The following is a 24328-nucleotide window of genomic DNA, read 5'->3' as shown; positions in this document are numbered from 1 at the left end:
ATATTTAAAATATTTTTATTCAAAATCTCTATGTCTGTTTTACATCAACTGCATGTTCTTTTTACCTTCACCCATTTCTCTGCCTCCCCAAACACCACCTCTGATAATCACCAATCTATTCTCTGTATTTCTGAGCTTAATTTTTCCGTTTTTGTCTTTGTTTTAGATTCCACATATAAGAGAGATCATACAGTATTTGTCTTTCTCTGATTTATTTCACTTAGCATAATGCCCTCAAGGTTCATTCATGTTGTCACAAATGGCAAGATTTCATTCTTTTTAATGGCTATTCCACTGTATTTATATATGAAAATTTCTATATGCATTCATCTATCAATGGAAATTTAGGTTGCTTCCATGTCTTGGCTATTTTAAATAACGTTGTAATGGACATGGTGGGAGGGTACATATATTACTTCAAGTTAGTGTTTTTATTTCCTTCAGATAAATACCTAAAAGTGAAATTGCTGGATCAAATGGTAGTTCTTAAATTTTTTGAGGAAACTGTATACTGTTTTCTTTAATATCTGTACTAATTTTTTTTTTTTGTATTTTTCTGAAGTTGGAAATGGGGAGACAGTCAGACAGACTCCCGCATGCGCCCGACCAGGATCCACCCAGCACGCCCACCAGGGGGCAATGCTCTGCCCATCTGGGGCGTAGCTCTGTTGCAACCAGAGCCATTTTAGCGCCTGAGGCAGAGGCCACAGAGCCATCCTCAGTGCCCGGGCCAACTTTGCTCCAGTGGAGCCTTGGCTGAGGGAGGGGAAGAGAGAGGAAGGAGAGGGGGAGGGGTGGAAAAGCAGATGGGTGCTTCTCCTGTGTGCCCTGGCCAGGAATCGAACCCAGGCCTCCTGCACGCCAGGCCGACACTCTACCACTGAGCCAACCGGCCAGGGCCAATAGCTGTACTAATTTACATCCCCAACAGTGAATACGGGTTTCTTTTCCTCCACATCCACACCAACACCTGTTGCTTCTAGTCCTGTTGTTAAGTATTCTAACAGATATGAGGTAAGATCTCATTGTAGTTTTGATTTATATTTTCCTGATAATTGGTATTGAGCATCTTTTCAAATACCTGTTGGCCATCATCTGTACGTCTTCTTTGGAAAAATGTCTATTCAGATCTCCTGCCCATTTTCAATAGAATTGTTTGTTTTTCTGCTATTGAGTTGTATGAATTCTTTATATACTTTGGATATCTTTATGAGATATATGATTTAAAAATATTTACTTTCATTCAGTAGGCTGTCTTTTTGTTTAGTTGATGATTTCCTTTGCTGTGCCGAAGTTTTTTACTATGCTGTAGTACCACCTATTTATTTTTGCTTTTGTTGCTTTGCTTTTGGTCTCATGTTTAAAAATCACCACCAAGATCTATGTCAAGAAACTTACTGTCCATGTTTTCTTCTATAAGTTTTATGGTTTAATGCCTTCTGTTTAATTCTTTAATTAATTTTAGTTAATTTTTTATGGTGTAAGAGTGATTAAGTTCATTGTTTTGCATGTCACTGTCCAATTTTCAACACCATATATTGAAGAGACTATCCTTTTTCCATAGCATATTCTTGGTCTTTTTGTCATAAATTAATTGACCATATATGCACGAGCTTATTTCTGGGATCTCTATTCTGTTAATTGACCTACCTGTGTGTTTTTATGCCAGTGCTATACTGTCTTAATTACTTTAACTTTGTAATATAATTTAATATAAGAAAGAGTAATGCATCCAACTTTGTTATTTTTTCACAAGATTGCCTTGGCTATTTAGGATTTTGTGTTTCTATACACACTTTAGAATTATTTGTCCTATTTTTTTGAAAAAATAATGTCATTGCAATTTTTATTTGGATTGCCTTGAATCTATAGATTGCTTTGGGTAGTATGGACATTTTAACAATATTAATCCTTCTAATCCATGAACATGTAATATCTTTCCATGTTTTTGTGAATTCAATTTTATTAATACCTTGTAGGTTTAACATACAGCTCTTTCACATCTTTGGCTAAATTTATGCCTAGGTATTTTATCCTTCATGATCCTTCATGATTTGTTAATGAAATTATTTTCTTTATTTTTTTCTGATAGTTCATTGTATAGAAACACAACAATTTTTGTGTATTGATTTTGTATTCTGCAACTTCAGTGAATTTGCTTATTAGTTCTAAAAGTTTTTTAATGAAGTCTTTAGGGTTTCCTATATATAAAATATCATGTCATCTGCAAATAGTGACAGTTTTATTTATTTTTCTAATATACCTTTTATTTCTTTTTCCTCATCAATTGTTTGGTGATGACTTTATACTGCATTGAATAGAAGTGGCAAGAGTGGGCATCTCGTCTTGTTCCTGATCTTGGAGAAAAATCTTTCGGCTTTTCACCATTGAGTGTGATGTTAGCTTTGGGCTTCTCATATTGGTTTTTATTAGATTGAAAGACGTTCCCTCAATAACCACTTTGCTAAGACTTTATATCATAAAAGAATGTGTAAGTTTGTCAAATGCTTTTTCTGCATCTCTTGCTATGATCATATGATTTCTATTCTTCATTTTGTTAATAATGTGCACTACATTTACTGATTTGTGAATGTTGAACCATCCTTATATCCCTGGATTAAATCCCACTTGACCATGGTGTATGACTATTTTAATATATTGTTGAATTTGGTGTGCTAACATTTTGTTGAGGATTTTGCAACTATGTTCACAAGGGATATCAGCCTGTAATGCTCTTTTCTTGTGGCACCCTTGTCACATTTTGATATTCCTGCAACACTGGCCTTAGACAATGAGATTGGGAGAGTTCTCTCTTCACCTACTTTTTAGAAGAGTTTGAGAAGGAGTAATATCAAGTCTTCTTTGCAAATCTGGTAGAATTCACCAGTAAAGTCATCTGATCTTGGAATTATTTGTTAGAACATTTTTTATTACTGACTCAATGTCTTTACTAGTAATCTCTTCAAATTTTCTATTTCTTTAAGCATTCTTAAAGATAATTTTATATGCACCTAAGAGAGGAGAATAGACTACCAAAAGGTAAGCTACTACCTCTCTCAGCCTCTGCTACCCACAGTCACCATACTGCCCTTGTTGCTGGTTGAGAAGCCCAAAACATTCCTAAGCTTCAGATGTGCTTCCTGGGCATCTCCACCTAGATGTTGCACAGTCCGTCAAAGGGACTATACTAGGCTCTTTCCCCTCTTCTGTTCCTTCCCTGCATTCCCCACCTCAGTGAGTGACATGTCCGTCTGCCAGAATGCACAAGCCTGAAACATTCTTAAAAATATCGGTGACCACTCCGGTGACTGAGGCCTGACAGTGCAACTTCCTTCTTTTAGTTTGTATTGCTGATATCTTAGCTCAGGTCCTATTTCCCACTTGGATGACTCAATAGCTTTCTAACTAAGTACTGTTTAGTCTGGTCCTTGCCAATCTATTCTCCACACTGCGGCTAGAACATTGTTTAAAAACTCTCAATCCATCACGCTGGACATCCTTTAGTGGTTCCAGCTGATTGTACACACTGCCTCCTCTGTGAGAAACATTCTTCTTATCACTTTTGACCCTGAGCCATTCTCTGTGAGTTCTCCTGGAAGGCTCTCCTGATTTACACACATGTGTTACCCTTTGTCTCTACATCCCCAATGCCTACAACAGTGTGTACTTAATAGTAACTCAATAAACAGTAAATGCTGAATAACACCAGAGTCACTGGAACCCAGAGCCTCTTCTTTTCTGTCTCATCCTTGAACCAGCAAATGAAGTATCATTCTCCCCATCCAATGTTTATTGATTCTATCAGGCTTTACCATGGTTTCTCATTTAGTTTCCACATTCTTCAATAATTTTTTTAAACAATTTTTTTATTTTTCAACTACAGTTGACATACAATATTATATTATTTTCAGGTGTACAACCCAGTGATTGGACATTACATAACTTACTAAGTGATCACCCTGATAAATCTAGTACCTGTCTGACACCAAACATAGATATTAGAATATTATTGACTGCATTCCCTATGCTGTACTGTGCATCCCCATGACTATTCTGTAACAACCAATTTGTACTTCTTAATCTCTTCTTCATTCACCTCTAACCTAAAATCTCCAAGACTAAAGCAGTATTTCTCAAAGTACATCATGGAATTGCCTGGAGGACTTGCTAAACAGAGATTGCTGGACCCTGGACTTTCCAATTTAGTAGGTCTGAAATGGGCCCAGAATTGGCATTTCTAACAAATTCCCAGGAGATGTTGATGCTGCTGGTCCAGAGAATATATTTTGAAAACCACTAGAACAATGGTTCACAGCTAGAGATAAGCATTAGAACATAACAATATCTTGACCTACCCCTACCTACTGAATCAGAATTTTCATTGGGTGGAGACGGCAGGCATTTTTTAGCTTAAAAGTTCCACAAGGATCTTGATGCACTATCCTGGGTAAGAAACACGAGCTTGCCTGACCTGTGGTGATACAGTGAATAGAGTGAAGACCTGGAATGCTGAGGTCGCCAGTTCAGAACCCTGGCCTTGCCCGGTCAAGGCACATGCAAGAAGTGGCTATGAGTTGATGCTTCCTACTCCCCTCCCCTCAAGCCTTTCTCTCTCGTTCATCTCCTTAAAAATCAATAAATAAAGGCTTTAAAAAAAGAAAAGAAAGAAAGAAACATGAGCTCAATGATTAACTCTAGGGTCTTAACTTCTCCTTCTTCCCAAGCCTTACTTTTCACACCCCCTCCAACTCTCTACCTTACTCTCCAGTCACATGGAATTGCAAGCAGCTTAATGATTCCAGAGCTTTGCTCCCTCTCTCTAAGCACCAGCTTAGTTTTAGTTATTCATTTATGCATCCATTCATTCACTGAGCACCTAGCACTTGCCAGGCACTGCACCAGATTCAAATCAGAGTATGGCAAACACAAAGACACAGCCCAGTCTCATGGCGCCGACCTCATTTGCTCTGAGCTCCCCTATCACCCTATGCTTTCCCTTTTCTCTCAATGCACAGCAAATACTAGCTTAATGTTGCATTCTCTTGTTAGACCTAAACTTCATGAAGCCAGAGACTGTGGTCTGTCTTTGTAGATGCTCAATAAGCGTTTGTTCAGATTAAACTGAAAAGTGCTGCTCTTGACCTTGTCTTCTTTCAAAAATTGTCTCCAGAGTCCTTTCTCTGTGCTGTCTTTTCTGACCTACTCCAGCTCATTCCCAATACAGTTAGCATTGAGCTCTGCCTTCCACGAGCCCCACTCCCTGAGCCCATGTAGATATGACTCTCCTCCCAAATCATGAGTTTGAGTATCTCCAAGGTTAAGGACCATTTTATTTTTGCCTTTTAATTTCTGTATTTCATAAAGAAGGTACATAGTATTATTTATCAAATTAATGAATGAAATCAATTTTGTTTTCACTTAAATCTACTTTGCAATATCTTTGCCCAAACTTCCTTGTAACTTTAATGATATCTTAATATTCCTGCACTTCTCCACAGTAGGAAGATACCATAATTTAAATTTCATAGAGCATGGAATATGTGCAATGTGGACTTTAGAGAAAAATATTTATCAAGGGTCCAAGCAAGGCTTCATGGATGGTTCACTGCGTTCTGGCCAGGGTTCCGAGTTGAGGTCTTAGCTCCATCTCCCACTCTCACGTTAGACAAGCCAGTCACCCAGTCAGGGTTCCGAGTTGAGGCCTTAGCTCCATCTCCCACTCTCACGTTAGACAAGCCAGTCACCCGGCCCTTCTGCTGCCCAGTTCTATCATTTGAAAAGTCATGGTTTGTAATCTACAGCAGAAGGGTGCTACTTAATGAATTAAACAGCATCTTCGAAATTCATCTAAAAATGAAATCAGACAATCTTGTAATAAAAAAAGGTGTTGGGGAAAAAAAGGTCACACTTTACAAAATATATAAAATGTAAGTGTTCATAACAAACTGTGTTCAAAGCATTGTGCCATGCTATAGTAGGTCTTCATTGAATAGTTATTGAATGAAAGAAACAAAGCAATCTATGAACGCTTTCATTTAAATTGGCTCAAATCAAAAAGCACCAACCTGCTCTCACAGAGAATCATGTTGGGTGACTCATACATTGACTATCCCTCCGGAAGCCATGGTTTATCACTTTGCAATGAAGGAGCCAGTGCCAAGTATCTCCCACAGGTGAACAACTCTGTTGCCGAAGCTCACAGAGCCTCACATGCATTTGGGGAAATCTTCCAACCACACATATTCATGACTGCTAGACACACAGCTTATAGTTGTATATGAGCTACCACGTATCACCTTTACACACAGCTTTCTGTCAAGCTAGCAGGTAAATGTATTTCTTTTTAATTTAGTGAGAGGAGGGGAGGCAAAGACAGACCCTCACATGTACCCTGACTAGGATCCACTGGAAAGCCCACTAGGGGGTGATGCTCTGCCCATCTGGGGCCCTTGCTCTGTTGCAACCTGAGCCATCTTTTTTAGCACCTAAGGTGGAGACAATGGATCCTCAGCATCTGGGGCCAACTCGCTCCATCAAGCCATGGCTGCAGGAGGTGAAGAGGTGAGAGAGAGAGAGAAAGAGAAAGAGAAGCGAGAGGGGGAGGGGTGGAGAAGCAGATGGGTGCTTTTCCTATGTGCCCTGGTTGGAAATAGAACCCAGGACTTACACACCCCAGGCCACTGAGCCAACTGGCCAGGGCCGGTAAATGCATTTCTAAGTGATATTTTGGTTGTGTAATATTCTTTGAAATGTAAGATCATCATCCTTTCTAGCATCTGAGTCTTCTCTGGAGTAGTCTGGTACATTTTTCAACTATATACTCTTTTTAGCATACATGTAGACATGAAAAGAAAATAAAAATGTAAGAATTGTATCACCAACTTAATTTTCTCTTTAGTAAATTGGATATTCGCATAGGGAATGAAGATCCTAGAAAGCCCACACTATTCCCACAATTGCTTATGGAAACAATGACCAGTCTATGCAACAAGAGAAACAGTTGATAAAGTTTATGTGTCATTAAGTCAGATAATTTTACAAGGCTATTTTTTTTAACTTTTTTTTTTTATTATTTCAAGGCTATGTTCTTAAGGTTTCAGAATTAGGGATTTGACTGTGGGAACAAAAAGTCTTGGGGGCAGAACACCCCAGATAACCTCACCCACATGCATCTCTCACACAATGCTTTTCTGTATGTAAACAGAAAAGAGTATATGGTTTTTGTCCTTAGTACTAAATAGCTGCTTTTTCTTCAGCACACTCTTAAATTTCTGCACAATGCACAGCCTTCAGCACCTCAAGGAGCATAAACAAAAGATATCAGGCAAGTTCACCTACTCCCACTTCACTGAACAATGCCGGTTGCTCACTAAGCAATTCCCAAGGCACAGTTATGATGAGTGGAACCCAGAGTAGGTACTCAGGTTGGGTCTTTGGAATCTGAGGTCAGAGCATGTGATGCCCTTTCCATCTCCAGGGCTTTTAGAAAACATGAACATGTGACCTAAAGTTTGTGCTTGTGTATACACCGGAGACTGTTTATGCATTTAGAGAAATTAAAGCACATTAAGGCCTCAAAATGGCTTATTGTTCATGCTCCAAGTTTTAGCCTTTTCTTTCTTACTTGCTTCTATGTTTTCTTCTTATGAATAAATGTCTACTTAATTATAGAAGAGGAATCAAATATATACGTAACATGTCTGTGGATAAAAAAAAATCCTGAAAGAGCAACAAATTATATAGATAAGTAGATTTAAAAGTTTATTTTCCATTTTCTAAACAGAGTTGTGACTCTGATCCTTTTCCTGGATTCATAGACCCTGGATTATATCACAAGGCAGAATTTGTAATCAGTGTACCTAATTTATCCCAAAAATATATATGAGGATTTAAAGTCCAGTCAAAACTATAAGTACTTAAAAGAATAATGCAAACAAGTACTTAAAAAGACTCCATTTCTTCCTGCCTTTTCAGGGAATACTTTAGCTAGGGCTATACCTTGTAGCCTAGTAAGATGCTATTAATATTTAACAGCCTTGGGGGAACAGTTTCTCTCCTTTGTTGTCTGGCTCAAGTATAAAAGTAAAATAGGTCTGTGTTTTCCATTTTTATAAGTATAATTATTATCACCATTAAAACTATGAAATAATTAAATTTCATTACTACTCTCTTACTCTTATTTACCTACTAAATATTAGAATTAAGCCAGAAATGACAAAAAAATATATATATATACACACACATGTCTGTATTATTTTAGAGTTATTTGGAAATATCTGAATGCATGACAATGATTCAGTAAGATGAGCAGTTACTATAATACAAGAATACACTCATATATCTCAGGCTGAATAAACTTGATGGGTCACTGAAGGTGCTGGGTCCTTTCTCATAACACAGACAATTCAAGTGTCAGTCAATTATCCCAACTGACTTTATATGAAGCAAACCAGCCAGCCCACGGTCTGTGAACAACTATTAAACATCTACATTTTTCAGGAAAATTATGTTCTACCAAGTTTCAAGTGAGGTGTTTAAAAAAACCCTTAGACAAACTTTAAAATAAATGGTTAAATTTAAAAAGGGGGAAATACACTGAAAAATAAACTGATAAAAAAAATCCCCGCCAATACTCTAGGCACAATAGACACACAAACACTTGTACAATCACAAGGCTATTTTAAAATCAATCAGTCAATAAATAAATAAGTTAGGAAGTTCTGGGTTAGGCGACAGACGCTGATGAAATCCACAGTCTTCGATGCTAGCACGCATGTAAAAGAACTTAAATGCCTACCTAGTCTGCTGAGCTGCTTCTTGTCTGTTAGCTAGGGAGGAAATGCCTGCCAAATGCCTACCAGTGCACGTCATTGAAAAAGTAGAGATTAGTGAGAATAAAACAACAAAAAGAATAGTTCCCTACCCATTGCCTCCCACTGAATGAACTTTTGACATATCAGCAAACTCTTCTTTCCTCTTGCTGCTGCTGGTGTACTGCTCGCTGTACAGCTTGAGGGACATCTGCTCCACAGCGTCCCGTTGTGCCTCCAGGTAGCAGAGCTGAACCTCGGCCTAGAGAGACAGAGAGGCATTGCTGCTTTAATCCAGGAGGAATGCATTTCAGGTGAGGTGTAAACAGCTCAAAGGAGGGGAGTTGTTCATACCATGACACTGCTCCTTTCGGGGCTGGATTTAATGGGATCAGGTGGACATATTACAGAATTATACCTTAGATATGAATCTTTTTAAGTTCCCCCTTAAAATGTGACCAGAATAAATGAACTCTAAGAAGACTCAGTAAATATTACAAAATATCCCTGAGATCATAATACTGTATGATGAGACTTTACATAAAAATTCTGTGAAATTCCTTAATAATATTTTTCCTCATATTGCCACATATGTAACCTTTATTTTTTAAAGATTTCCCCCTCCAACCCATATATTTGCATGGGCACATTTTGTGAATGCTTCTCATTATCTTCCCTGAAGAGAATAAGAAAACCTAGTACTAATTCTAATACCTCTTCAACAGTGACAACAGACTTCCTTTATTATATTTTTTTGTTCTCTGTACTATTATCTTAATTTTAAAGTAGAGCGAATGGTGGTTTTGCTTACATGCAGGTTTGAATTGCTAAACCTTTCATAGTTACTTGGGGCTCACTGTAGTAAAGGGGAGGCAGTAAGTTCACCATGCTGTTTTCTATCAAACCAAGGACAAAAGAATGCTGAATAATATTTGGCATGAGAAAGTATTAAATAGATGCTTTATTTATTGCAGCTGTTGTGATCTCTGTGGCTTTCGGTTTCCCTCGTCCTCCAGATGAGCCTGGAAATGAAGTGTCCTCAGCGGTCCGCTTGCCCATGCGCGGTGAAAGGGAGGGGCAATGCCGAGTTCACCTGCACGGCAAACCAAAGGAACTCTTCTTTTCTTTTGGCACACTTACTAAATCTAAGATCATCCATTAATATTTCTGATAAACCTTAAAACTGCTACTTCTTTATACTTTAATTACGTCTTCTCCTGAAAAAAAAAACAAAAAACACCACAGTTCTGGGTCAGCTCTTGGGTAGTTGCCAGAATTCTGTAACATGTAAGAAATGCCGAGTCAGACACAGCCTTCTTACTCTTCATGTCCAGGGCCAACCGCTGCCTTTTACCTCGTCTCTAGTTTTATAGGCTCAACCCAGCAGGAAGGGATTATAAAGTGGCAGCTTCTTAAAAGTGCAAATCAGAACCTTGTAAAGGAAATGGGTAGTTTATAAGATCTCAAACCATTCTAGAGTTCCTATGTTGTAGCTTTCCACAAGTAGCTAATTATTCATGCTTTGGATTGCCTAAGAACTTTTGAAAAATGCTTAAATTACTATATTCACATAATTGAAGTTTCAGAAATCAGTTAAATAGCTATGTATTAGTTCACGTGAACTTGTCCAAACTAATTGGCTTGAATAAGAATAGACTGAACTGGATTAAGAATTATGTCAAACACTACAAACAAAAGGTAATGTTACATGGAACATATTTAGTTTGGGGGGAAAGGGTGTGGCTGGTGAGAAAGCACAAAGGAATTTAGCATCTTTATTAAGGATTTCAAAGGGGAGGTATGGAGCATGTTAATGACATAGACAAGTCTCAACCAAGAGATATGCAGATATCAAGATATCATAGAACTTGGAGGAATAATACCTATATTGACTCCCTATATTCATATAGGAAGTCAATGATTAGAAAAAAAGAACAAAACATATCTTTCAAAAGAGTGGCCCTGGCCGGTTGGCTCAGCGGTAGAGCGTCGGCCTAGCGTGCGGAGGACCCGGGTTCGATTCCCGGCCAGGGCACACAGGAGAAGCGCCTATTTGCTTCTCCACCCCTCCGCCGCGCTTTCCTCTCTGTCTCTCTCTTCCCCTCCCGCAGCCAAGGCTCCATTGGAGCAAAGATGGCCCGGGCGCTAGGGATGGCTCTGTGGCCTCTGCCTCAGGCGCTAGAGTGGCTCTGGTCGCAACATGGCCACGCCCAGGATGGGCAGAGCATCGCCCCCTGGTGGGCAGAGCGTAGCCCCTGGTGGGCGTGCCGGGTGGATCCCGGTCGGGCGCATGCGGGAGTCTGTCTGACTGTCTCTCCCTGTTTCCAGCTTCAGAAAGAAAAAAAAAAAAGAAAAAAAAAAAAGAGTGCACAATATTTTATGTGAGCAAATAAATGAGATAACTGAGAGATACTGAAAAATAGTCAAAGAATTTAAAAACAGTAATTCTTCTAAATGCCATCCTTCCGGCCTGAACTGTGGTGGCACAGTGGATAAAGCGTCGACCTGGAATGCTGAGGTCGCTGGTTCAAAACCCTGGGCTTGCCTGGTCAAGGCACATACGGGAGTTGATGCTTCCTGCTCCTCCCCCTGTTCTCTCTCTCTCTCTCTCTCTCTTTCTCTCTCCTTCCCTCTCTCTATAATAAAAATGAATAAATAAAAACTAAAAATAAATAAATAAATAAATGCCATCCTTCCTCCACTGCCCCTCCTCAAAGCTATAGGGATAATGAGGGGGTCATCCTACACCAAGAATTCTGTTGAAAACCCTAAAAGAATAATGCATCTGCACCACAAGGAACCAAGGGGCATGTTTGATCCCTAGAGCTTCCTGTTACTTTTTAACCAACCTACAGTAACAAGCTAGACCACTGCTTGTTCTAGGTCATGATCTCAAAAATGTGTGCCACTGGTCACAATGAGGATCATAAAGAGGGATGCTGACTTAATGCAGACTCATTACTACTACGAAAAAATAACTTGAGTTTATTCCTTTTAGATCCTAGGCCATTTCTGTGTAAAAGCGAAACACTTCTTATATAACAAGGATACGTGGAAAGGACTTTGGAGAACATGCTGAGAGCAACTCAAAAGATAATTTGTCACCTTACAAAAAAAAACCTGGTTCGAAGCCCTGGGCTCGCCTAGTCAAGGCACATATGAGAAACAACTACTATGAGTTGATGCTTCTGCTCCTCCCCCCAACCCTTTCTCTCTCTCTCTCTCTCTCTCTCTCTCCTCTCTCTAAAATCAATAAATATAATCCTTAAAAAATGATTGAAATATTATAACCTAAGACTTACATTGCCCAATATCTCACAGACATTTGACATAAAAAACTTCCCTGCACTAACAGGGAGATGAATTAATGGCCCAAGTCTTTCCTATCCATCTCTGTTTCTATCTCTGCTTTCAGTGATTCATTCCTAAATGTGATGATAAAAATAGAACCAAAGTAGATCGTTCTGCTAAGGTTGAATGGCTTTCCCGATCTAAATCGCTCTGCAAACTGTCTTAACCTTTTTTCATACTTTATCTTAGTTTAAAGATAAATTTTTAGGTGAAAGATCTGAAGAAAATACAGTTCTTACAAAAAATAACACTGAATCTCTGATTAAAATAATTTTATTCATTAGAATTTTATTAATTTTGAGAACAGTGGATACTTGTAAAATGAAATATATTTTATAAACGGAAACAGCCTGATTAAATAATATTACTGATGTGTATAACCAACAAGATTTGGCAACCTACTCATTCAGGGAAATAAAAGGAACAAGAGGAAGCAGACTCGAGGACAGATGCCCCTCCTGCTTTCTGGTTGGTGCCATCAGTGGGAGTAGGAACATAAAGAGAGCAATACTACAGTAGATGGAACAAATGAGCTGGATTTGGTCGAGTCTTTTCTGAAGCACTGGTGGGATACCCAGGAGTGAGATATTCAAGCAAGTAGAAATATTACGAATGAAATACAAACCTGGAGGCAGTGGTTGGCACTGAGAGATGAAATAAGAATGCTATGGAAGAAAATGTATGATGAGAAGAGGGAAAGGATCAGTTCTCGCTTAGCCTGACCAGGGCCTGCATTACTGCTTGGCCAACCTAATGTGATGGATTCTCAATCACTCTCCCTCCATCTCTCTCCACCATCCCCAAATCCATTTTATAGATGGTTCATTGGCTGATCTTTTTGAAACACACCTGAGATCACTGGCTGTTGTTGTTTAAGGGCTCAATTCTGTACTTCTTGTCTTTATATTCCCTTCTATGCCTTTCAATGTCATCAATATGCTAATGACTTTCAATCCTCTCCTCTGAGCTCCACCCTATGTATTTAACCAACCCCTGACACTGCTACTTGATTTACTTTAGGTATAATGGTTCAAAACAAAACTCTCCATCCTCATTCTCCCTGTATTCCCTCAAATGTTCTCTTCTTAGACCTTTCCTTTTAAATAATTGGCACTATGTGTTGTTCAGGTCAGAAACCTGAAAGTTATCTTTGGCTCCTTATTGTCTTCATTTACCAAAATGTATCTCCAGTCTGTCTCCCCAGTCTTCATTGCTGCCAACCTGACCCAAGCCTGCATCTTCTGTCCCCTGCAGTCTGGCAATTATCCTCTAATGTGTATTTTCTTCCACCCATTCCTGCCGCTCCAGTTCCTTGCCTTACAGTGGCTAGAGTGGTCTTTATGAAACATCAGTTGGTTTCACATTGCAATCATTCCTAAAAAATAAACTCCCATGACCCATAAGATTTGGTCCCTTCCTCCCTCAGAACTCATTTCTCCCTCTCTGACCTAATTACCTCACTGCTGATCACCATGCCCCTGTCATCCTTGCCTTCTTTCAGTTCTTTAAACAGCTCCTTCCTGTCTCAGGACCGTTGCACATATTGTTGCCTTTCTCTGCAACATTCTCTTGCTAATGCCATCTCATCCTTCAGCTCTCCGCTGCCTGGCTACTTTTCAGAAGGGCCTTCCCTGATCACCCTATCAAAAGTAGGTCCACTCTATTTTTCTCTATTTTGGAACAGTGGTAATTTCCTTAACAGCACACATCACAATTTAACATTTTTGTATTTGCTGGCCCATACTTTTTCTGTCTCTGTCTCCAGACTCCAAGCTCTGTAAGGAACTGTGTTCTCTATGTCTCCTTTGCCACTTTATATTCCCAGCACCTTGGCATATCTGGAACATTAGGGGCTCAGTAAATAATTGTTGAATGAATGAATTGTACACTCATTCATCTATCCATATATTACTCATATGTTCACTGAGCCTTTATCATGGGTCAAGAACTGCACCAAAGACTGGGTACAAATAGGAACAAAATATAATCTCTTTTCTCAAGGGACTGCAGTGTAGTGGAGGAAAGAGCTATGCCAACAGGTACTACATGTGTGCCAAATGAAATGATTATGGGGGAAGAAGGGGAAATAAAAAAACTAATTGCCTGGAGGTAAGGAATGAGCAGTGAAAAATTGATAAGAGGAGGCATTTGAGCCAGATCTGGGAATAGGGGTATGACTGTTTAGGTGAAAAAGTAGATGAATATTTTTATAAGCAGAGTAATTCCTTTGGTCAGAGACCCAGGGTCATGAAACTCTGTGGCATGTTCAAAGACCGATGGCAGGAGCTTTGGCACATTTGGACAAAGAGGCTAAAATAGAAGGGGATAGACTGAAGGATGTGAGGTTAGAGAATTCAGGTGCTGTCCAATGAAGTGCCAATAGAAGATACCACTGTCTCTGTGATGGCCTTCACCTTCTTCCATCTTACCGTTTCTAGCATGGTAAGATGGTCATCTGATGGATTAGCCCAAATAAGCTAAAAAAACTCCTATGTCCTGGCATACTTTGAGAACAATGCATTGAGAAGGAAATCAATAGTTTCTATCAGGCCAAAAGCCCAGTGTCCCAAACAGGGGGAGATGCCTAAGAGATATTATTAGTAAATTATAACCTCTAAGAAACCTTAAACATAATATGTAGACTCAACTGTGCCCTCTGCAATTCATATGTTCAAGCCCTAACCCCAATATGACTGAATTTGGAGATAAGGTCTTTAAGGAGGTAAGGTTAAATAAGGTAACAAGGGTTGGGCTCTAATCCAATAGGAATGGTGTGCTTCTAAGAAGATGAAGAGTGGGCACAGAGAGGAACGTAGTCACTTATAAGCCAGAAACCAAACCTGTCAACAGTCTGATCTGGGATTTCCAGCTTCTAGACTGTGAGAAATAAATATCTGTTGTGTAAGCCAGTGGTCCCCAACCTTTTTTTGGGCCACGGACTGGTTTAATGTCAGAAAATATTTCACAGAACAGCCTTTAGGGTGGGACGGATAAATGTATCACGTAACTGAGACAAGTGTCAAGAGTGAGTCTTAGACAGATATAACAGAGGAAATCTGGTCATTTTTTAAAAATAAAACATTGTTCAGACTTAAATATAAATAAAATGGAAATAATGTAAGTTATTTATTCTTTCTCTGCAGACCGGTACCAAATGGCCCATGGACCAGTACTGGTGTCTGCGGCCTGGGGGTTGGAGACCACTGGTTTAAGCCACCCATTCTATGGTATTTTGTTATTGCCACTCTAGCAAACTAATACACATAATAAAGTTAGAAACACTGCCTTTTCATCTGAGGTTTAATACAATTGTTTTGCTGCTTATTATTAATAGCATGTTGTCCTCTTTATTTTATATGCACCTAGAGCCCAAATCACTAGAGATACACCTCTTCAACTCTTCAAATTTAGATTAAAAGTTAAGAATTTAGAATGCAAGACATAATGTTCTAAAATATTTTATTTCAATTTGGCTTGTTAGGTGGTGATCAAAATTCAACGATCTGGGTAGTCTGAATAATTGTCCAACCATCTACTTCTCTCAGATATTGTGTCTAATAGCAAAATAGCCCATGATAAATTTTGGGGAGTAAATTTTAGTCATTTCTACAATCTTTACAGTTTTAACACATAGTCACTTTTTTTTTTTTCTGAAGTAAGAAGCAGGGAGGCAGAGAGACAGACTCCCGCATGCGCCCGACCAGGATCCACCAGGCATGCCCACTAGGGGGCGATGCTCTGCCAATCTGGGGTGTTGCTCCATTGCAATCTGAGCCATTCTAGCACCTGAGGCGGAGGCCATGTGGCCATCCTCAGTTCCCCGGGCCAACTTTGCTCCAATGGAGCCTTGGCTGTGGGAGGGGAAAAGAGAGATAGAGAGAAAGGAGAGAGGGAAGGGTGGAGAAGCAGATGGGTGTTTCTCCTGTGTGCCCTGACTAGGAATCAGACCCAAGACTTCCACATACTGGGCTGATGCTCTACCACTGAGCTAGCCAGCCAGGGCCATAATCACTTTTATAATCATACAGATATATGCCTTATCTTAAAAAGCACCAATTTATTTCAGAAAGATCAATTATTTCATTAAAACTGCATTCCTAGCATCCTTTGTTAAATATCCTGATAATGATAAAGTTAATTTTACTCTTATTTAATTCATGCCTTTGTAGGTTTGCCTGGTCACTCAGATTCATACTGTATTTCATAGCTTCCCACCATATCTACCCTCCTACTTGCATCTGGGTTCATGTTCTCCTCCTCCCCTCCTGTTCTCTGCAAACTGTCCATATTTCTAAGACCAATCCCCTCTACTTGTGCACCAGATCCCCTCTTAACTACACAAATATTACCACCCCACAGCAAATTGCCCTTCTCTCCTCTCTCAACTTGTCCTCTCTACTGTATTAGCCACATTAGCACATCAGCTGCCTTCCAACCCCATTTTTTTTTTCAATGTAAGAAAAATAAAAGGGAAAAGAAATCTCTAGAAACCAGTTGACATCATCTATCCTCTGGCTAATGTCCCTTTTCTCTGTTCTCTATTACAACAAAATCACTTTTATATGCTTTATCTACACTATGTCTAATTCCTCTCCTGTTTCTCTTGAACACACTCCCTCGGGCTTTTGTCCACATTCCCTATGCCAGCGGCTAGTCCTCAGTCTGCAACCTATGTTGACCAGTTCCAGCAGGTCCAGTAGGCACTCTCTTGGACAGTCTGGTCCTGTTTGCATGGCAGTTCAGTCCCTAATCTCCCTCAGGTCATTGCTGAAATGTCATCTTCTCATTCAGGTCTTCTTGATCTTCTACTTAAAACTTCAACTCACCCCTACACGCAGCGATCCCTACCCTCCGTCATACATATTCACTATTATCTAGCCAAAATGTATTTTGTATTGCACATCCTCCCCATCCCCACCCTATTGATTGGAAGCCCCATGAGGGCAGGGACATTTGTCTATGTATTCATTGCTATAATCCCAGCACCCAGCACAGCACATGGTATATGAAGCCACTCTACAACTTGTCTGAATAAAATTTACTGTTGGAAAAACTGAAGTGATTTAAAATATACTAAGAAATAAAACAGATAGTTTGAAGTCTATATAACCTCAGCTTGATTGTTAAAATCATTGGCTTCAGTCTCCCTTAGGAAGAAGACTATCTTTTCTTTACAGAAATAAAAATTATTAAAACATATACCTAGTTTGCTTTCCTCTAGGAAAAAAAGAAAGAAGAAAATAAAAGCTTCATTAATTAAAGCATCATTTGGTAACATTTCATTCAGCTAACAGAGTGATCTTACATGTTGTATATTGTATTAGAAAGTAATTAGGATATGGAGTGAAACTTCATCTACTGTTTGTGTGTGATAATCTTCACAATCCATATCAAAACAAAGTTTTAAGTCTTCTGGGTAGGAGCTTGTTTTAGTGTAGTAAAATCTGATTTCCCATTTAAAAAAAGTCATTTGATCTTTTGGAGAAGATATTAATAATGCCATAGTTTTTTGTTTGGTTGTTTGTTTCTTTCTTTAATTAGGAAATTGAACTTAGAAAGGAGGATTTATTTTAAAAGTTAAGTATATTCATACTTTAAAATATTTTAATATAATTCATTTTGAAGAATCCACACTAAGTCAGGACGATCATGGGGATCCTTCGAATGTAATAGGTGAGAGCTGTATTTTTCTGGCAATAATTTTGCCATTGGGGAATAATTTCTTAGTCTTACTACAGTCTTTTTTTTTAACCTTATATGCAGTATCTCTAAACACACGCCTTTTTCCTTATTCTTTATACCAGGGGTCCCCAAATATTTTACACAGGGGGCCAGTTCACTGTCCCACAGACCATTGGAGGGCCGGACTATAAAAAAACTATGAACAAATCCTTATGCATACTGCACATCTCTTTTTTTTTTCCATTTTTAAATTTTTTTTTTTTTTGTATTTTTCTGAAGTTGGAAACGGGGAGGCAGTCAGTCAGACTCCCGCATGCGCCCGACTGGGATCCACCGGGCATGCCCACCAGGGGGCGATGCTCTGCCCATCTGGGGCGCCACTCTGTTGTGACCAGAGCCATTTTAGCGCCTGAGGCAGAGGCCATAGAGCTATCCTCAGCTCCCGGGCCAACTTTGCTCCAATGGAGCCTCGGCTGCGGGAAGGGAAGAGAGAGACAGAGAGGAAGGAGAAGGGGAGGGGTGGAGAAGCAGATAGGCGCTTCTCCTGTGTCCCTGGCCGGGAATCGAACCTGGGACTCCTGCACGCCAGGCCGATGCTCTACCACTGAGCCAACTGGCCAGGGCCCACATATCTTATTTTAAAGTAAAAAAACAAAACGGGAACAAATACAATATTTAAAATAAAGAACAAGTAAATTTAAATCAACAAACTGACCAGTATTTTAATGGGACCTATGGACCTGCTTTTGGCTGAGATGGTCAATGTCCGGTTCCATATTTGTCAGTATTCCAGGAGCATAGGATGCATTCGCATCCTCTCACTGACCACCAATGAAAGAGGTGTCCCTTCCAGAAGTGCGATGGCAGCCGGATAAATGGCCTCAGGGGACCGCATGCGGCCCGCGGGCTGTAGTTTGGGGACCCTTGCCTTATACAAATATTTAAAATACCTTCTCTCTTTCCTCCCTATAGTATCACTCTTGCAACTGGCCCAGACTGCTTCCTTCTGAAACAACTTCAGGTTGATCAGAATCTACACTTGGGAATCTCCATTTTTTTTTATTTGGCAGAGTTCTTCATACTCACTCCAGGATTTAGACTTGTCACTTTTATAGTGTTGAGATTATTTTTCTCCTAAGATCCTGGTATTTTGTGCATTTTTGCCTTTGTCATCATTACTGGTGGTTTATAACTTCCTGAAATAACTCACTTGAAGGATTAAATTCAAAGTGCTTTTCCTTTGCCCAGAAATGCACCTTCTAAAGACATTTATTCACATATCCATGATTAGTTACATTCTGGCTAAATACAAACAACACATGACCTTACAGTGAAGGCGAATCTCACATTGCCCTTTAGCCCTGTGTGCATGGCTGAGTGGCGTGTCGAAGCTTCCTTTTCCTATAGACTTGCATAGGACTAAAGAACAATGTATTTCTTTGGAGTATAGTTAATTAAGGGCCTTCATTTACTTATTTGACAGGTTTACCTTGGAAATCTCTAATGTGTAAAAGCACCGAACAAGATACACATCTGGGTCAGACATGGTGCCTGCCCTCAGGGAATGTATAACCTAGAACAACAGAAAAATTATACTAATAGGAGCTAAAATATTCATTCAAGAATAAGACCAATATTATACCTCAAAAATTTTGCCAAAGAAACAGTTTGTCGTTGGATAAGAGAGTTATAAAAGTGTTAAAATATATAAATATATATTTTTCCATTGTTAAAAATTAAATAGATATTAAAATTTTAACAAGAATCTCAAAGCTACTTCAATATTATACTTAGCAAAGACTACTGTATATACTAATCTTTGTATATTAAGGCATAAAACTTCTACAAACATATTGGCAAATCCAGGAAAATTAGCCTTAGCGTCTTAAGGTTTTCTTCTATTTATATTCATGGATAACTAACTCAGGGCGACTACAAAAGATAACTGACTTAAGTAAAATATATTATGTTTATATCTTTAAAAGGTCATCTTTATTTCTGTTGACTTGATGCTGTTTGTAAACTATTAAGAACATTCCCTGTAATATTTAGAAAATTCTTATTTCCTTAATTATAATTGTTAAATCGTAACTATTTTTACACAAAGCAAAAATATTAGCATAAATACTATTTTCATTATTTCTTCTGCATTTGTATGTAAAGAAAAATGTCCTCTTCCTCCATTTTAATGATAGATGACATGTTTATTAACAACAACACCTCCACCTAACACACATAAAGACAAATATATCACACAACTGCATTCATGGAGAGCCTCACCCACCACTGCCTAGCCCGTCTTTGTAATGCAAGTAGTTAGAGTCATTAAAAATTCAGCATTTTATGTCATGAGCTAGGTGGGAACAGAGTGTGATTACACTGTGTCGACTAAGCGGATGATTAAAATTCCGATGTTTCTCCATTACTGTTTCCTTAGCAAATCTCTGCACAATGACACGGGCATCAAGTCTGTGTTTATATTCTACGGCTGTGTCCTTATTCCCATCTTCCAAATTTCACTATAGCAAATCCTTATTTACTTTCGGGCAGAAACAAAAAAATAAAGATGTATAATGTGAAGATAGAATCTTAGCTTCCCCTGCCCTGCAGGACTGGCAGTTCCTTCTCAAGTACATTTAGGCTGGCAAATGCAGCTATTAGCTCTATAACTATAATGTGTACTCCAGTTCCTTTGAAATTCTATAAAATAGTCATCCTTAGAAGGTAATAGAAAGAAATGAAACAGGAACAACAAGAATTACTTTACATACTAATAATAACAATTTAGTTATCAAAACAGAACTGAACAAGTGTGTCTTTATACTGTTCTGTTAAAAATTTAGCCTCCTAGGGTTCTAATAATCAGGGCCTATGGTTCAGGAATGCACGGTAGCACTCAGCTCAGAGCCTGTATCCTCATTTCAAAGAGAATCATTCAAATCGACATCCATCCTGTCAAGAATCTCGACTTTGAGCTGCTAATGTAGAATAAAAATCAATATAAATTTTGATCATTTGATGAATATTTACTTCTTACTTTAGTGTTTGGGGATTTAGAAATGAAAAGTGCTGAATCAAGTCATTTTCTTTTTTTGTGTTTGTGCCAACACCAATTTACTACCCTCCAGAAAGTTCCTGAACAAGACGTCTCAGGCGGCATGCGTGTTGGTTTTTCCTGTCAATCATAACAGTATGTCAGTAGGGAACCATAATCATTTCCCCTTCATACTCTCAGTGTTCCAAAAAGGAATATTTTGATTACTTCCTTGGAAAAGGTAAACTTTCTCATTTAGACACACTATTGCATGCCTAGGTGTCTGTTGTTTTTGGCATTCAGCTGAGCCTAAATTGATATGTTCTATTAACAGTGAAACACTTTATCTTTGGCTACACACACATACACACACACACACACACATAAAATAGTTTACATATAGATTCCTCTAGGAGCAGCATTCAGTATCACCTTAAGACAAAGGGCATTTATATTGATAGAAGCTGCCACCTTTCTCCATGTGCTTTTTGCACAAAAGAAAAAAGAAAATATCAACTACTTGCTCTAATCACCAGAATGACTTCATAATAAAAGACTAAAGTTTTAACTATAAATGAAAAGAAAATAGACTATAGATAAATAACTCTAAAAGAACTTGGAAATTGAAATGTGATTCCTATGTAAGGTCTAGGTATACGAGTAAAGAAGCATGCTACCATTCTTATTATGATATATGAATATATAACAAAAGAGTACTAATCGTGCAGAATGTTTCCATGGGAAGGTTTTACTAAAAAAATTATATTTACCAATTTAAAAAAGACTAAAGTAACTGCAAGCACCAAAGAGGTAAGCTATTCTCATTAAAAAAAAAAATCCTCACATAAGACATAATGGCAGAAGACTCAATATTAAGGAGACATTTTTGTTGGTTCCTTATAAATTAAATAAAAATGGCAGCAGCTGCCTTTCCCAAGGATGACATAACCCTGGACAATCACTAGATATTATGTAGACAGATGTTTTAAATAAAATAAGTATTTATATTGCTAGATACCTTGCTAGATATGAAGGCAATTATAGGATGTCTTTGTTAAATTACATTTTTCATTTTTGTGAGGGGAAAAAAGAATTGTCCTGGAAACAGTACCGACAGGAAATGATCCTATATCTAAAACAGCTGGAGACTGTAACTAATATAAATTTACTTGAAAATAAAAATGCTGTGTGCCTCTGGAGACATGCAGTTACATGCCATAAAAACAGATGAGAATATAAAAGTATTTAAAAGGAGGGAAGTACATTTTACCTAGATATTATACTGAGATCTGATTCACTGATAAGTAAGAAATACTTAAAGATAAAAAAGGAAGAAAATCACAAGAGTCTTTTTAAAATCTGTAATAGAAATTTTATTTTAAACCATATTTGTAAGAAATATCAAAATACTTTTCTAGGAAAAACCCTTTGCTTTTCAACATATTGGTTATTAATCAATTTACTCAGTCACAATAAAAATGTAAAGACAGAGAATTGTGTTTAATTTGGAAATTCTAATGGAAGCAGAGGATTTTTACTATGAGTAAGGCAACATGTACTAAGAATATTTCAGTAAATCTCAAAACCATCTATAATAGCTTCTGCACAAAAGCTCCCACTACCTTTGTATGCCATCCCCCATCCTCACTCTTGCTAACTGCTAAATTGGAAAGATATCTGATATACTAATTCATACCAAATATTCACAGGAATTAACATCTTAACATGGTACCCATCTCTAAGTTCATGAATTTCAATATTCTTCACTTAAATATTAACATGTATGAATCGACAAGATCAGTTTAAGAAAGGCCATGGGTGGAAATTCATTTGACAGCAGGGGTGAGGAGAGCCTGGATGAGACCCCCAAGTCTTGGGTGTTCACCTCTCACATCTATTCCTAAAACGCATCCCGGCCTGGCTGCTAGGGGCCCGAGTATAAAATGAGAGATTATGTGAAGCTGAGACTTGCTGTGAGACCCCAATCTGCACGGCCAGGAAAGGTCACAAAGCTTCAGAAGTTAGCTTATGCATGCCGGCTTGAAAGGAGACCCAACAAGGAGAAATTGAAATGAAAATGAAGGCAGAGTGGAAGAGCAAGGAGAAAAAACTAGTGTATATAATAAGTGTGAAGTACCGTTATCATAATAGTGCCCACAAAACCCAAAATGAAATGGTCTTAAACAAAATTATGACTTAAAATTCTTTTTGTAGTTTGAAGGTGTAATATCTTCAAAAATGACTCACATATTTGTTATAGACTGAATGTTTGTGTCCTTCCAAAATTTGTGTGTTGAAACCAACCTCCCAATATGATAGTATTATGAGGAAAGGCCTTTGGTAAATGATTAGGTTGAAAGGTGGAGCCCACATAAATGATTAGTGCCCTTAAAAAAGAGACCCCTTCTGAGCTTTCTCACAGTGCTTCTGCATGTGAGCACACAATGAACCAGGAAGCAGGCTGTCACCAGACATGGCATCTGCCAGCATCTCGATCCTGGACTTCCCAGTCTTCAGAACTGTGAGAAATAGTTTCTGTTATCAGCCACCCAGTCTATGGTGTTCTGGTATAGAAGCCCAAACAGACTAAAACAATATTCAACAACACTCCCCTTTCTTCTAAAAGTTCATCAAATATTTAAATAAATAAATAAATAAATAAATAACTACTGGGGCTATTTTCTGGTAGATATGAGACCAAAACAGAGACACAGACAACAGACAGACAGACACACACACACACACACACACACACAAACCTTGCACAAATCTTTACAACAGTCATTTCCAAGCATTTATATCACCTTTATACAGATTGATCATCGCTGCTACTTAGAGTTTATAAAGTTTGACTGTTGCTTAGTTTGTACCTGAAAATGTTCAGTAGCTTGCTGCTAATACATCTCGAGGGGACTTAAAAAATACAAATACACATTGGTTTTCCTCTCTGATGGTTTCATTTCTACTTGTCAGGCAAACTGCTATTCTAAGTAAGCAATATAAACACAATTATAGCCTCCTATTTTCTCCTCACTTCTGTTTACCTCAATTATATCTCTTTCTATTCTTTATTTTGGAACCAGAGTGAAAGAGTGAAATAGTTCTATCTCTTAAGCCAAAAGACTAATTATAAAAGGATCCCTAAACATCACTGTCCAAGACAGACAAATTTTAATAGATTGCTACATTATTATTCTATATTTCCATTATTCTATATGCTCCTTATTGACAATGATAGGTATTAGAAATTATGCTCACAATCTCTTTAAAGGAAAGGTATGACCTCAGCCTCAATCAGTGTGTTGTAGACATATTTCCCCTAGAATACCAGAGTCTTTAGAGGCTTGCTTTGTCTGGCCTTCACTGCCTATCACTACTCTGAGCTGCTCTCACCCTTCTGCACACATTCTAATGTCACTTGGCTTTTTTCAATATCCTTAATGAATCTAGC

General features: G+C 38.3%; 1 protein-coding gene and 1 long non-coding RNA gene across 5 annotated transcripts in view; one reads left to right on the top strand and one right to left on the bottom strand.

Moving 5' to 3' along the window:
• Positions 1–24328, bottom strand: part of AKAP6 (A-kinase anchoring protein 6) — a 527287-nt gene that overhangs the window by 156316 nt on the left and 346643 nt on the right. For all 4 annotated transcript variants that reach the window (XM_066277686.1, XM_066277688.1, XM_066277687.1 and 1 more), the window contains exon 8: positions 8924–9072. In XM_066277686.1, the coding sequence (XP_066133783.1) occupies positions 8924–9072 (149 nt within the window). The remainder of the gene's footprint in view (positions 1–8923; positions 9073–24328) is intronic.
• LOC136336207 (uncharacterized) lies at positions 9075–9999 on the top strand. The gene is made up of 2 exons (XR_010731394.1): positions 9075–9124; positions 9785–9999. It is a non-coding gene; the product is annotated as an uncharacterized lncRNA (long non-coding RNA).

This window comes from Saccopteryx bilineata, chromosome 4, assembly GCF_036850765.1.
Source record: "Saccopteryx bilineata isolate mSacBil1 chromosome 4, mSacBil1_pri_phased_curated, whole genome shotgun sequence".
In the NCBI taxonomy this organism is placed as follows: Eukaryota; Metazoa; Chordata; class Mammalia; order Chiroptera; family Emballonuridae; genus Saccopteryx; species Saccopteryx bilineata.
Note: the sequence above shows the minus strand (reverse complement) of the source record. Positions and strands in the feature narration are given on the sequence as shown.